The sequence below is a fragment of the Bombina bombina genome, chromosome 4, assembly GCF_027579735.1.
Source record: "Bombina bombina isolate aBomBom1 chromosome 4, aBomBom1.pri, whole genome shotgun sequence".
Classification (NCBI taxonomy): Eukaryota; Metazoa; Chordata; class Amphibia; order Anura; family Bombinatoridae; genus Bombina; species Bombina bombina.
Genome location: NC_069502.1, coordinates 864,513,881 through 864,527,417, shown reverse-complemented (window position 1 = coordinate 864,527,417; position 13,537 = coordinate 864,513,881). Strand labels below are relative to the sequence as shown.

The 13,537-nt window shown below is 46.9% G+C and overlaps 1 protein-coding gene across 1 annotated transcript; it reads left to right on the top strand.

The window, feature by feature from the left end:
- Positions 1-4,838: 4,838 nt before the first annotated feature.
- On the top strand, positions 4,839-12,997 carry LOC128658011 (uncharacterized). The gene is made up of 2 exons (XM_053712453.1): positions 4,839-4,920; positions 12,216-12,997. Exons 1-2 carry the CDS (start codon positions 4,839-4,841, stop codon positions 12,995-12,997), a joined length of 864 nt encoding a protein of 287 aa, XP_053568428.1.
- Positions 12,998-13,537: the final 540 nt, after the last annotated feature.

The window sequence follows — 13,537 nt, the reverse complement described above, 5'->3', positions numbered from 1 at the left end:
CTGTGCGTGTAGTTTAAGGCCAGCACAGTGTTGTCGGATATAGCAAGCCAGCGGCTCAATGGCAAGATCGAATAGGAGCGGGGACAATGGGCAACCTTGCCTTGTGCCCCTTTCTAGCTTAAAGGAAGGGGAGAGACCACCATTGATAATGATGGATGCCGAGGGTGAATTATACAGTCTACGTACAGCATCCAAGAAGTGGCCTGTGATACCAAAGTTAATAAGCGTAGTGTATAAGTGATCCCACTCCACCCTGTCGAACGCCTTCTCGGCGTCGACAGAGAGGAAGCAGGCATCCTGTAGTGAGGCATCTGACCGGTTATGTCGGGCTTGATGGTATTGTGCTATGACTGCCAGTGCTTTGCGTAAATTGATAACTGATGATCTGTGTTTGACAAAACCCGTCTGGTCTGGGTGGACCAGCAGTGGCAGAACATCTGCCAGCCGATTAGCGAGGATTTTGGTCATTAACTTATAGTCCCCATTTAATAAAGAAATCGGCCTATAAGAAGACGGCAGAGTTGAATCTCTATCCGGTTTGGGAATGACGCATATGTTAGCATCGGTAAATCTAGAGTCCGGTACAGACTTCCCTGCTAAGTAGTCTGAAAAAAGCTTTGCCAAAGTGGGCGCTATCGCCGGGCATAAGATTTTATAATATTCTGCGGGAAGACCGTCAGGTCCCGCCGCCTTCCCTAGTTTAATGCTTCGTATGGTATTCACAACTTCTTGTATTTGAATAGGGGCATTAAGCGTAGCCAATTGTTCCTGGGTCATGGTGGGGACGGTGACATTGCGCCAGAATGACTGTTTATTATGTTCTGATATGTCCTGCTTAGTGTATAGTTTAGTGTAGTATGACACAAACTCTTTCATAATCGTAGGGGTGTCATTACAAAGGCCCTTATCTGTAATGATTGCTGGAATGTTAGATCTAGGGGTGACCACTTTGACCATGTTTGCCATTATTTTCCCTGCCTTGTTCCCGTACCTGTAGAATCGTCCCTGCCTGTGCAATGTGTGTATGTTATCTACCATTTGGATATGGGTGTCTCTTTCTTGCTTCAAGTTGTAATAGTGTTGCCTCGATTGGCTGGTCGGGTGTTGCAGATATGTATTATATGCATCTGTGAGATTTCTTAGCATTTGATCAGTGAGCCTCTTAGTCTGTTTCTTATGATGTGAAGTGTATGCTGTGATTCTCCCCCTTAGCACAGCCTTTGAGGCATGCCAAAAGAGATCCGTGTTGTCGCGGTGTTGGGCGTTATCTGCATCATAGTCTATCCAGTGTGCAAGTAAGTTTTGGCGGAAATCTACATTGTTGTAAAGATGAGAGGGAAACCTCCATGTTTTATGTAAATTATCGGCGGGGGTAAAGTCCAGCACCAGTGTGATAGGGGCGTGATCTGATATGGTGATGGGTTGTATTTTAGTATAGGGTATGAAAGGGGTGAGAGCAGGAGACGTGAGGAAGTAGTCAATCCTGGACAATGTGTGGTGTGATTTAGACATACAGGTGTAGTCCCTAACCTCTGGATTACGCAATCTCCATAAATCAACCAATCCCAAGCCCTCCTTAAGCCTTAAAGTAATTTTAGATTCAATTTTCTGTCGCTGAGAGCCCTGTTTTATGCCAGAGGGTTGTGAGGGGTTTATAAATCTATCGAGAGGGGATAGTTGGGCCATGTTGAAGTCCCCTCCCATGAGGATTTGAGAGCTATTACGTTTAGTTAGGAGTGATTGAATCTGGGACCAAAAGTGGGGAGAGAGACTATTCGGCCCATAGACACTGCAAAGTGTATAGGTTTTGGAAGATACATGCAAGCTAGTGATGATATACCTTCCCTGCACGTCGATATGTGTATCTGTAAGCACTATTGGTAACCCTTTCCTGACCAGTATCGCTACCCCCTTTTTTCTGCCTGTCGTTGGCGTGTTTATAACTTGACCTACCCATCTAACCTTCAGCTTAGCGTGCTCTTCCTGTGTCAAGTGGGTTTCTTGCAACAGTGCAATATCTGCGTGGATTGAGTTGAGGTAGTGGAGTATCTTGCTTCTTTTAGCTGGAGAGGTGATACCTCCAACATTCCAAGATACTACATTATAGCGCTGCGCCATTATCTAATGAAAGTATGGAATGTGCCTGCAGCTCTACTATTCTGAGGTGCGGTCTGTGGAGCAGGCGGATCAACAGGATAAAACATGGGTACCCTAAGGTATGTGGAAAAATGTGGTATGGGGAGGGCATGATATCAATTTGTGCCAGGGAGTTGTACTCACGAATCAGCCAGATGGGAGAGAGTCGGGAAGCCAAACCAGAAGGTTTCCATGTGTCAAGGATTGCATGGTGTGGGGACCCCCCAGAGTGGAGGAGCATCTGTTGCTGGAGGCAGAGACACAAAAGCATTAGTGCATCACATAACATTGACACTGTAGGCAAAACACATAGACATAACAAACAAATTCCACCCAGAAACCAGCAGACTTCATCAGCCTGAGAAAGCGGTTGGAGACCCTGCTTTAACAAAAGAGTATCCTGGTAGCAGGCCTGGCACCTAGCAAAGAGCATGTCAATCTCAGCATAAACATAAACATCCCTAAGGACACATGTAATAGTACCAAAAAGAGAGAAAGAAATGGTTAGGCAAACATGGGCTAGGAGCCTGAAATATCTCTCCGTTACGGTTAAGGGGGAGTGGGGTTCTACTTGGCTGGGAGTACTGTAATTAGAATTAAAGCCACTTTGGGCCTTTTCCCAGGCTGTTTGAATATTGGGTATAGAAGGTTTAAAGCATGGGCAGGGAAGCTTGCCAGCCCTGTTAGAGGATAGGGACGCCATGCATGGCTTAGTTTTAAAACCTGGGAGGAGAAAAAATGCTATCCCTCTACCTTTATGTGGGGAGGGGGTTAGTGTCAGACCTGAGAGACAAAAAGCATAAATTACTGTCTTCGAAAATGCATGCAGAACATAACTTGTAACACAAAACAAGATAACATTGGGGAACCAAACCAGTATCTCCCCAAAATGTATAAGTTTGGTCTTCATGAACCAAGAAGTGAGATAATGTATATGCCCCCATAGCCTAGTTCCTGGGAGTTTCTGCAGTTCCCACATGAGCCTTTCATGCAGTTCAGTATGCCTGAGATTAGTCCCAGTTACTCTTTCTGCCACTGGGCATGTTGCAGCACTCCATCCCTCCATTATGTAACGGAGAGCATGGAGAAAATTGAGGCTGAAAAGAAATTCTTCTATGTTCAGTGTACATCTCGTTGGTCATCTTTATCTCTATCAAGGTATGCTTGCAGATCTTTGGGGGAACTGAAAAACTTGGGACCAGCTGGTGTTTGCAGTCTTAATTTAGCAGGATATAGCAGTGAAGCCTGTCTCCCCTCCTTGTGAAGTCGAGAGCACAGTGGAGCGAATTCTTTCCGGAGTTTGGTAACCTCTGCAGAAAAGTCCTGAAAAATCAATATTTTCTTTCCTTCAAAAATCAAATCTCCTGTATGAGCCCTATAAGCTCGCAATAGTGCGAGTTTTTCCTGGTAGTTGAGGCACTTATAAATCACTTGGCGTGGACGAGAGTTTAAAGTCTCAAGGCCTCTATCCGGGCCTATGCGATGGGCTCGCTCTATGTCAAGGGGTAAGTGATCTGGATTCATTTTCAGCAGTTTAGGGATGGTTAAAGCGGTAAACTCAAGCAAATCTTTGTTTTTCACTGTTTCAGGTACACCCACCATTCGGAGATTGTTCCTCCGACTCCGATTTTCGAGGTCGTCTACCTTTTCTTGCAAGATTTGGTTTTGGCGTTGTAGCTGCCTTACTGAGGTAGAGGTTGATTCTTGTCTGTCTTCTACATCTGACACACGCTGCTCCACGTGGGACATTCTGGTAGAGAATTGGCGTATTTCGCTGGTCAATGTATCTACCCCAGCCTGAAGGGATTCCATCTTCGGTAGAAAGAAGGACTTAAGTTCCTGGAGGAGGGCAGAGGAGTCAGATGTGATCACATGTGAGGATTTGGGAGAGGGTGGGGATTCAGCATGTAATTCTGGTGCAGGCCTCTTCTTATCTGCTTGCTTATGCCTGGATGTCATTTTGTCGGCCAGTGTGTTTGATACAGGCTTAAAGTAATGATCTAGCTTCATGCAAACCCTGCACCGATTTGCTTACAATATAGACAAAGTTCTCTTGGTAAGAGTGTGAGAGTCCTCTAAGTGGCAGCATCAGCCCACGTATCAGCAAGCCAAAAGAAACAAACTCCCCTTCGATGATCTTAATACAAGTGTTTCATGAGACAACCATTTTTTTTATTCTGTTGTTAGTAAACGTTCAGCATAATATGTCATATGTTTCACAATAAATGCTTTGAAACAATGTCCCTTTGATTGTATGATACTTCTTTTATTGTGAGCTGTATAGTCCAGACAGAAAAAGTGTTCCCAATCTCCCACAAATGCAAGTCTTTAGGGGTGTACCTCTGATAAAAAACTTCTGAATGTGCGTGAATGTGCTTGTATCAGGTTTTACACGGTCTCCTGCATGAATCAATACCTCCGTTCTTGCACTTGTTATGTCTATGCACTGCTTGTGGGGCTAAGATGCATGCAATAGGGCTTGTACTCACTCCCTCCGGTAACATACAGCGGCTAAGAATGTCCTCTGGTAGCCGGGTAGCAGCCGGTTCCAATGCGATGCTAGCGTGGGCCGCACTCCAAGATGGCGCCCGCGGTTTGCGCTTCGTTGCGCACTTTCGTTCCTTCCAGGGACTAGGGCGATATTCGGCCCTTCACACTATCTAGTCCGTTGGGGCTAGGGTCCAGATAATACCCCAACAAGGATGGCGTGTGTGGGTAGCAGAGACCGGCAGTTTTTTGGCTTAAACGCAGCACAATCTGAGGAGCTCTTTCACTATGCTGCCGGTCTGTAGCTCCGCCCACCGGAAGTCGAGAGTGTTATTTTTACTCTCATTCAAGCTCGTAGCTGGTTGCTCGTCACATCTATCATAAGGTGTGGAGGACCTACTTATTCTATTCTCCAGGATGAACTGGTGAAGGGCTTTCTGCAAGTCCCCTGAGGGGACAGATTTTGGCACTGTCTGCGTTACTGCACAAGAGGTTCGCTGAGTTTCCTTATGTGTAGTCACTTGTTAAGGCTCTACTAGGATCTGAACTGGGTTTAAGATCTATTGCTCCTCGGTGGAGCATAAATCTTGTTCTTTAGGTTTTGCACGGGCTCCTTTGGAGCCTATGCATGCACTAGACATTAAAATATTGTCTTGGAAGGTTCCTTTTATACAGACTACTGCTTCTGCGCACAGAGTATCTGTGATTACTGCTTTGCAATGTGTCCCTCCTTATCTGGCTTTCCATGCTGATAAGGCTGTTCTATAAACCAAGTTAGGTTTTCTTCCTAAGGTTGAGTCAAATTGCAACATCAATCAAGATATTGTGGTTCCTTTCTTATGTCCTACTTCTTCTTCGTCAAAGGAATGTTTTCAATGTAATTCTGGATGTGGTTTGTGCCTTGAAGTCCTATCTTCAGGCCACGAAGAAATTTTGTCAAACTTCTTCTCTGTTTGTTCTCTTTCCGAAAAGCGTGGGGGTCAGAGGGCCTCTTCGACTTCCTTATCTTTTTGGCTGAGGAGTATCCTCCGTTTTGCATTGAGACAGTGGAACATAAGCCTCTTCTGAGGATTACGGCTCATTCAACTAGAGCCTCTACTTGGGCCTTTAAGAACGAGGCTTCTATGGAGTAGATTTGTAAGGCGGCTATACTTGGTCCTCTTTACATACTTTTGCAAAATTTTACAAATTTGATGGGGGAAAGGTTCTGGGGGAAAGGTTCTGCAGGCTGTGGTGCCCTCAGTATAGGGTCCGCCCCCTTTTTGCCTCACTTTTTTTTCATTCAGTGTCCTCTAGAGCTTGGGTATTTGTTCCCACAAGTAATGATTGAAGCAGTGGACTCTCCTCCCATTAAGATGGAAAACAAATTATGCTTACCTGATAATTTCATTTCCATCTGTGGAAGAAGAGTCCATTGCTCCCGCCCGTTTCTCCGGGGGGGGGGGGGGCGGACCTAAATGTAATATTCTTCTGGCACCATGTAAACCCTGTGATATTTCTCCTACTGTTCCTTGTTCCCTTGGCAGAATGACTGGGGGATGAGGGGAGTGGGGAAGGTATTTAAGCCTTTGGCTGGGGTGTCTTTGCCTCCTCCTGGTGGCCAGGTTCTTCATTCCCACAAGTAATGAATGAAGCAGTGGACTCTCCTCCCACAGATGGAAATTATCAGGTAAGCATAATTTATGTTATTTAAATGTATTCAATTAAGAACAAAACAAAGTATCTGTTTTGCACTTCAACATTTACATATATAAATGAATATACAAAGTGATTTAGGAATAATTCCTCTTGACCCTTTAACTGTGTTTTTATTATTTGTGTTGGGTATAAAACTAGTTTATAATCAGACAGCTGGTTAGATCACACATTATAGATTCACTGTAGATTTGCTCTGTGTCAGTCACATCAGTTGTGTATGTGCATTTCCTGAGTGAGATATTTATTACTAAATAGTGTTACCTGAGCTCTCATTTCCTGGGATCTCCATAGTCCTTAGTGCTTGGTGAGTCTCCATCATGACGTCCTTGTAAAGCTCCTTGTGTCCCTCTATATACTCAAACTCCTCCATAGAGAAATAAACGGCAACATCATCACACTTTATAGGCACCTGAAACACACACAACTGATTTAGCACTCACATAGGGACTGGTTCTGTCACACACTTTTACTGACAGAGCCAGAATAATGTTACTGAGAGCATGTAGAGTCACAGAGAGAAGGTGGAAAGCACACAGGGCCAGATGGGTCAGTAAAGTGAGTGACTGTGCCCTGACGCTGGTATATTGTCAAATTTCCCAGCAATACTCACCTCTCCGCTCAACTGTTGAACGCTGCCGTGGGAGGGCCTCTTCTTCACAATGGTGTATTCCTATAATATGTAGGAGAAAGATCATCAGACTCCATTTGCCTGGACTAACAAGTTCTTGTTTACTTCTCTCGATCATCACAAAACATATAAATAAATAAAATATAGTGGATAATTTTGTGGGACCTCTATGGCTAAAAGCTGCTTAAGACTGAGGACACAAGCTCAGGAATATAGACTTTGCTGGAACATTTGAGAGGGTGTGAAGTGGGGGGGGGGGGGGGGGCAAAAAAAGTTGAGCCCTTGGTTGATAGGAGGTTCCTTTGGTGCTGGGGTCCCTTGTGTGTTAAGCCTTTTTTGTAGTTGGGGTCATGCAGAGGGGCCTTTAGGTTCTGGGGTGAGTTTTTGCAATAGAGGTCATGTAGTAGGGCTTTGTATGAGTGGGCAGTCTACTTGATTTTTTTTTATTATTTAAAAAGATAGTTAGATAATGCCTTTACTACCCATTTCCCATCTTTGCATAACTAACAATGTCATACATTTTATAACCACTAAACCTCTAAATATCTGCCTGTTTCTAAGCCCCTGCAGGTCACCTCTTATCTCAGTGCTTTTTATTAGCTTTTCACAGCAAGACAGTGCTAGTCCATGCATGCCATATAGATAAACATTGTGTTCACTCCTGTGGAGTTATGCAGGAACCAGCACTCGGTGAAAATGCAAGTTTGTAAATAGCACTGAGATAAGGAGCAGTCTGCAGAGGCTTAGATACAGGTAATAATAAAACAAAAAGTATATTTGTATAACAGTGATAGTTATGCAAAACTGGTGAACCTAGTTAAACAATAGCAATTTTCAAGTCTCTTTAAGTTAGTATTAGTGAGATGGTCTGGTTGAACTGAAGTTAGGGTTAGTGAGATGATCTGGGTGAGATGAAGTTAGGGTTAGTGAGATGGTCTGGGTGAAATTAAGTTAGGTTAGTCAGATGGTCTGGGTGAGATGAAGTTAGGGTTAGCGAGATGGTCTGGGTGAGCTGAATTAAGGGTAAGTCAGATGATCAGGGTAAGTGGAAGTTAAGGTTAGTAAGATGGTCTGGGTGAGATGAAGTTAGGTTTTAGTGAGATGGTCTGGGTGAGCTGAAGTTAGGGTTAGTGAGATGTCTGGGTGAGCTGAAATTAGGGTTAGGAGATGGTCGGTCTCGGTGAGATGAAGTTAGGGTTAGTAAGATGGTCTGGTGTATCAGAAGCATCATGATAAATAGGACCAGTGTCACATGACATTACCCAGAAGCTCTCACCTCTCCGGTTAGCAGACAGATGATGCCCAGGGCCTGACTCAAGAACTGCTCTGCTATCAGCTTCCTGTTTTTGTTCATCTTGTTCTTCGTCAGTGACTGAGTCAGATGCTATAAATGTGACACCTACAAGAAGAAAGGAAGACAGTTAACGTGAAAGATCAGAAATAATCAGAGCTCCCCCTGGTTATGGTAGAGAGATGATTATGTGATATTAAACATGTTTATTTCACTTATGAGCAATCTAATACTACACGTGACCAGCTGCATATGCATATATAACATATAAAGTGATAACATGCGACAATATTTTTATAGCATGTTTGACATTATGGGGTGACATATTTATTTAATATTAAAGGGCCAGTAAATACAGTACATTTGCATGATAACAAGACAATGCAATAGCACTTAGTCTGAATTTCAAATGGGTAGTAGATTTTTTTCTGACAAATTTCAGTTATGTCTATTTTCACTCCCCCGTATCATGTGACAGCCATCAGCCAATCACAAATGCATATATTTTGTGACTTCTTGCACGTGCTCAGTAGGAGCTGGTGACTCAAAAAGTTTAAATCTAAAAAGACTGTGCACATTTTGTTAATCAAAGTAAATTGAAAAGGTGTTTAAAATTGCATGCTCTATCTGAATCATGAATGTTTAATTTTGACTTGAGGGCTCCTTTAAGCTCATTAGCAAAAGAAGGTGACTGTATACAGGAATATGCATTGTTATCTGATAAATCAGGAAGCAGATGTAAAACACTAGTGCCACAGCTCTCTGTAATTTTTGTGATTATCCCAAACTGGAAGCTCTTTCCTGTTGCACCTTGGTTTTTCATCTGCTGTTTATGCTCAAACCGGAATCTGCTCCAAATCATATAACCCACATATTACCTTGATCATAGGATGCACCATACAGGATGTGACATAACTGGGAAAAAGTTTGTAAAAAAAAATATCACCTATATTACGAGTTTTGTTCTAAACAGGGTGCGAAAATAACGGCAAATAATTTGCGTTATTTCACTCTCCATAGCACTGCCAGTACAAGTTACTGAAAATCCTCCTTGTGCTGTGCGATATGGTGCGATAAGCTCCATACCGCACAAAAGCCAAGGCCTGATAAACATCAATGGGGAGAAAGTGTTAGAAAAAAACACCTGCGATCGTGGAATGGAGATCGCTATAATGCAATCCCCATTGATGTCTATGGGGAAAAGAAAGTTACATTTAAACCTAACACCCTAACATAAACACCTAGCCTAAACACTCCTAATCCGCTGCCCCCGACATTGCACACACTAAATGTATTAACCCCTAAACCGCTGCCCTCTGACATTGCCGACACTAAATAAATGTATTAACCCCTAAACCGCTGGCCCCCACATCGCAAAACACTAAATTAAACTATTAACCCCTAAACCTAACACCCCCCTAACTTAACATTTAAATTACAATATAACTATCTTTAAAGTGAAAGTAAATCCTAGTGTTTTACAAACGCTAGGATTTACTATTGAATTATTATAAACAGGTCAGACTTGTACTTCATCAAGTCCTCACTCCCTCAAATACAGCTTGCTCATTGTATCAGCCCCCCTCACACTGTAGTCCCTATACAGACTCTCAGCACCTCTTTTTCTCACACCTCAGTCCCTGTACAGACTCTTAGCCCCCTCACACACCAGCCCCTGTACAGAATATCAGCGCCCCCCCCCCCCTCCTGTCTCACATATCAGTCCCTGTACAGATTCGGACCTCTCTCTGACACCCCAGTCATGTACTGGTTCTCAGACTCCCTCTGCCTCACACCTAAGCCCCTGTACAAGTTCACGGACCAACTGTATCACAGCCTAGCTCCTGTACCGGCCTGTACAGTCCCTGTATCCTCCCCCCTCATATTCACTCCCCCAGCCCCTCTGAAGTCTCTCAGCCCCCCTGTTTCGCACTCCATCCCTTGCACAGGCTCTCAGACCCCTTTGTCTCACACTCCATCCCTTGTACAGGCTTTCAGAACGCTCTGTCTCACACCTCAGCCCCTGTACAGGTTTTTAGCCTCTCGCTCTCTCTCACACCCCAATTCCTTACAGATTCAGACCTCTATCTGACACCCCAGTCCTGTACTAGTTCTCAGACCCCCTCTGCCTCACACTTAAGCCCCTGTACAAGTTCACGGACCAACTGTATCACAGCCTAGCTCCTGTACCGGCCTGTACAGTCCCTGTATCCTCAACCCTCAGATTCACTCCCCAACCCCTCTGAAGTCTCTCAGACCCCTCTGTCTCACACTCCATCCCTTGTACAGGCTCTCAGACCCCTCTGTCTCACACTCCATCCCTTGTACAGGCTCTCAGGCCCCTCTGTCTCACGCCTCAGCCCCTGTACAGGTTTTTAGCCTCTCACTCTCTCTCACGCCCCAATTCCTGTACAGGTTCTCAGACCCCCCTGTCTTATAATCCAGTCCCTATACAGACACTTTGCCTCACACCCCAGTTCCTGTGTAGACTCTCAGCCCTCTCTGTCTCCAGCCCAGCCCCTATACAGACTGTGAACCCCTGTCTCACACCCCAGTCTCTGTGTAGACTCAAAGCCCACCTCTGTCTCACAGCCCAGCCCCTATACAGACTCTCAACCCCCTGTCTCACAGCTGTCTCTGTGTAGACTCAAAGCCCACCTCTGTCTCACAGCCCAGCCCCTATACAGACTCTCAACCCCGTCTCACACCCGTCTCTGTGTAGACTCAAAGCCCCCCTCTGTCTCACACACCAGTCCCTATACAGACTCTCAACCCCCAGTCCCTGTGTAAATTATCTGCCCACTCTGTCTCACACACCAGCCCCTGTACAAACTCTCAACCCCTCTCTCTCTCACCCCAGTCCTGAATTGGTTTGCAGCCCTCCTCTGCCTCACACCTAAGCCCCTGTACAAGATCTCAGCCCTCCTCTGTCTCACACCCCACCCCCTGTAAGACCCTCACCCCCCTCTGTCTCACTCTCTAGCTCCCATACAAACTCTCAGCCCTCCCCTCTGTCTCACACTACAGACCTTGTACAGACCCTCAGCCCCCCTTGTCTCACACCCCAACCCCTGTACAGACCATCAACCCCCTCACACTCCACTTCCTGTACAGACCCTCAGCACACCCCAGCCCCCTCACAACTCAGCCCCTTCATAGATTATTACCCCCCCTCTACCTCACACCCCAGCCCCTGTACAGATTCTCAGTCTCCCTCCATCTCACACCCCAGCTCCTGTAGAGAACCTCAGCCCAATCACACTCCAGCCCCTGTACAGACTCACAGACCTCTCTCTCTCACACACACACACACACACACACACCAGTCATAGTATTGGTTCTCATTTCCCCTCTGCCTGACACCTAAGCACCTGTAAAGTCTCTTAACCCTCATCTGTCTCACACTCCAGCCCCTGTACAGATGCTCAGCCCTCCTCACACCCCAGTCCCTGTGTAGAAGCTCAGCCCCCCTCTGTCTCACACCCCAGCCCCTATACAGACTCTCAACCCCCAGTCCCTGGGTAGACTCTCAGCCCCCTCTGTCTCACACCCCAGCCCCTGTACAAACTCTCAACCCTCTCTCTCTCTCTCTCTCTCTCTCACCCCAGTCCTGTATTGGTTTGCAGCCCTCCTCTGTCTCACACCCCACCCCCTGTAAGACCCTCACCTCCCTCCGTCTCACTCTCTAGCTCCCATACAAACTCTCAGCCCTCCCCTCTGTCTCACACTACAGCCCTTGTACAGACCCTCAGACCCCCCCCCCTCACAGCCCAGCCCCTGAATAGGCTCTTAGCCCCCCTTTGTCTCACATCCCAGCCCCTGTACAGACCATCAACTCCCCTCACACCCCAGCTCCTGTAAAGACCATCAGCCCCCTCACACCCCAACCTCTGTACAGACCATCAGCCCCCTCACAACTCAGCCCCTTTATAGATTATTAGCCCCCCTCTGTCTCACACCCCAGCCCCTGTACAGATTCTCAGCCTCTCTCCATCTCACATCCCAGCTCCTGTAGAGATCCTCAGCCGCCCTCACAACTCAGCCCCTGTTTAGATTCTCAGCCCCCTCCGTCTTACAACCAAGCCCCTGTAGAGACTCTCAGCCTCCCTCCATCTCACACCCCAGCTCCTGTAGAGACCCTCAGCCTCCCTCCATCTCACACCCCAGCTCCTGTAGAGACCCTCAGCCTCCCTCCATCTCACACCCCAGCTCCTGTAGAGACCCTCAGCCTCCCTCCATCTCACACCCCAGCTCCTGTAGAGACCCTCAGCCTCCCTCCATCTCACACCCCAGCTCCTGTAGAGACCCTCAGCCTCCCTCCATCTCAGACCCCAGCTCCTGTAGAGACCCTCAGCCTCCCTCCATCTCACACCCCAGCTCCTGTAGAGACCCTCAGCCTCCCTCCATCTCACACCCCAGCTCCTGTAGAGACCCTCAGCCTCCCTCCATCTCACACCCCAGCTCCTGTAGAGACCCTCAGCCTCCCTCCATCTCACACCCCAGCTCCTGTAGAGACCCTCAGCCTCCCTCCATCTCACACCCCAGCTCCTGTAGAGACCCTCAGCCTCCCTCCATCTCACACACCAGCTCCTGTAGAGACCCTCAGCCTCCCTCCATCTCACACCCCAGCTCCTGTAGAGACCCTCAGCCTCCCTCCATCTCACACCCCAGCTCCTGTAGAGACCCTCAGCCTCCCTCCATCTCAAACCCCACCTCCTGTAGACACCCTCAGCCCAATCACACTCCAGCCCCTGTAGACTCACAGACCTCTTTTTCTCTCTCTCACACACACCAGTCATAGTATTGGTTCTCAGTCCCCCTCTGCCTCACACCTAAGCACCTGTAAAGTCTCTTAAACCCTCCTCTGTCTCACACTTCAGCCCCTGTACAGATGCTCAGCCCTCCTCACATCCTAGTCCCTGTATAGACTCTCAGCCCCCTCTGTCTCACACACCCCTGTCCATGTACAGACTATTAGCCCCTCTCACACCTCAGCTCCTGTAGAGACTCAGAGACCTCTCACACACACCAGTCCTTGTATTGGTTCTCAGCCCCCCTCTGCCTCACACCTAAGCCCATGTACAGTCTCTTACCACCCCTGTCTCACACCCCAGCCCATATACAGACTTTCAGCCCTCCCCTCTGTATCACACTCCAGCCCATGTACAGATGCTCAGCCCTCCTCACTCACTTTCAGCCCTCCCCTCTGTATCACAGTCCAGCCCATGTATAGATGCTCAGGAGTCAGCCCTCCTGACACACGCCCAGTCCCTGTATAGACTCTCAGCCCCCTCTGT

Excerpts from the sequence above, each read along its gene's own strand:
- LOC128658011 (XM_053712453.1), top strand. The coding sequence starts at position 4,839 with ATGGCGTGTGTGGGTAGCAGAGACCGGCAGTTTTTTGGCTTAAACGCA. Across the intron at positions 4,921-12,215 it reads GCTCTTTCACTATGCTGCCG|ATTCTCAGCCTCTCTCCATC; the intron begins GTCTGTAGCTCC and ends GCCCCTGTACAG.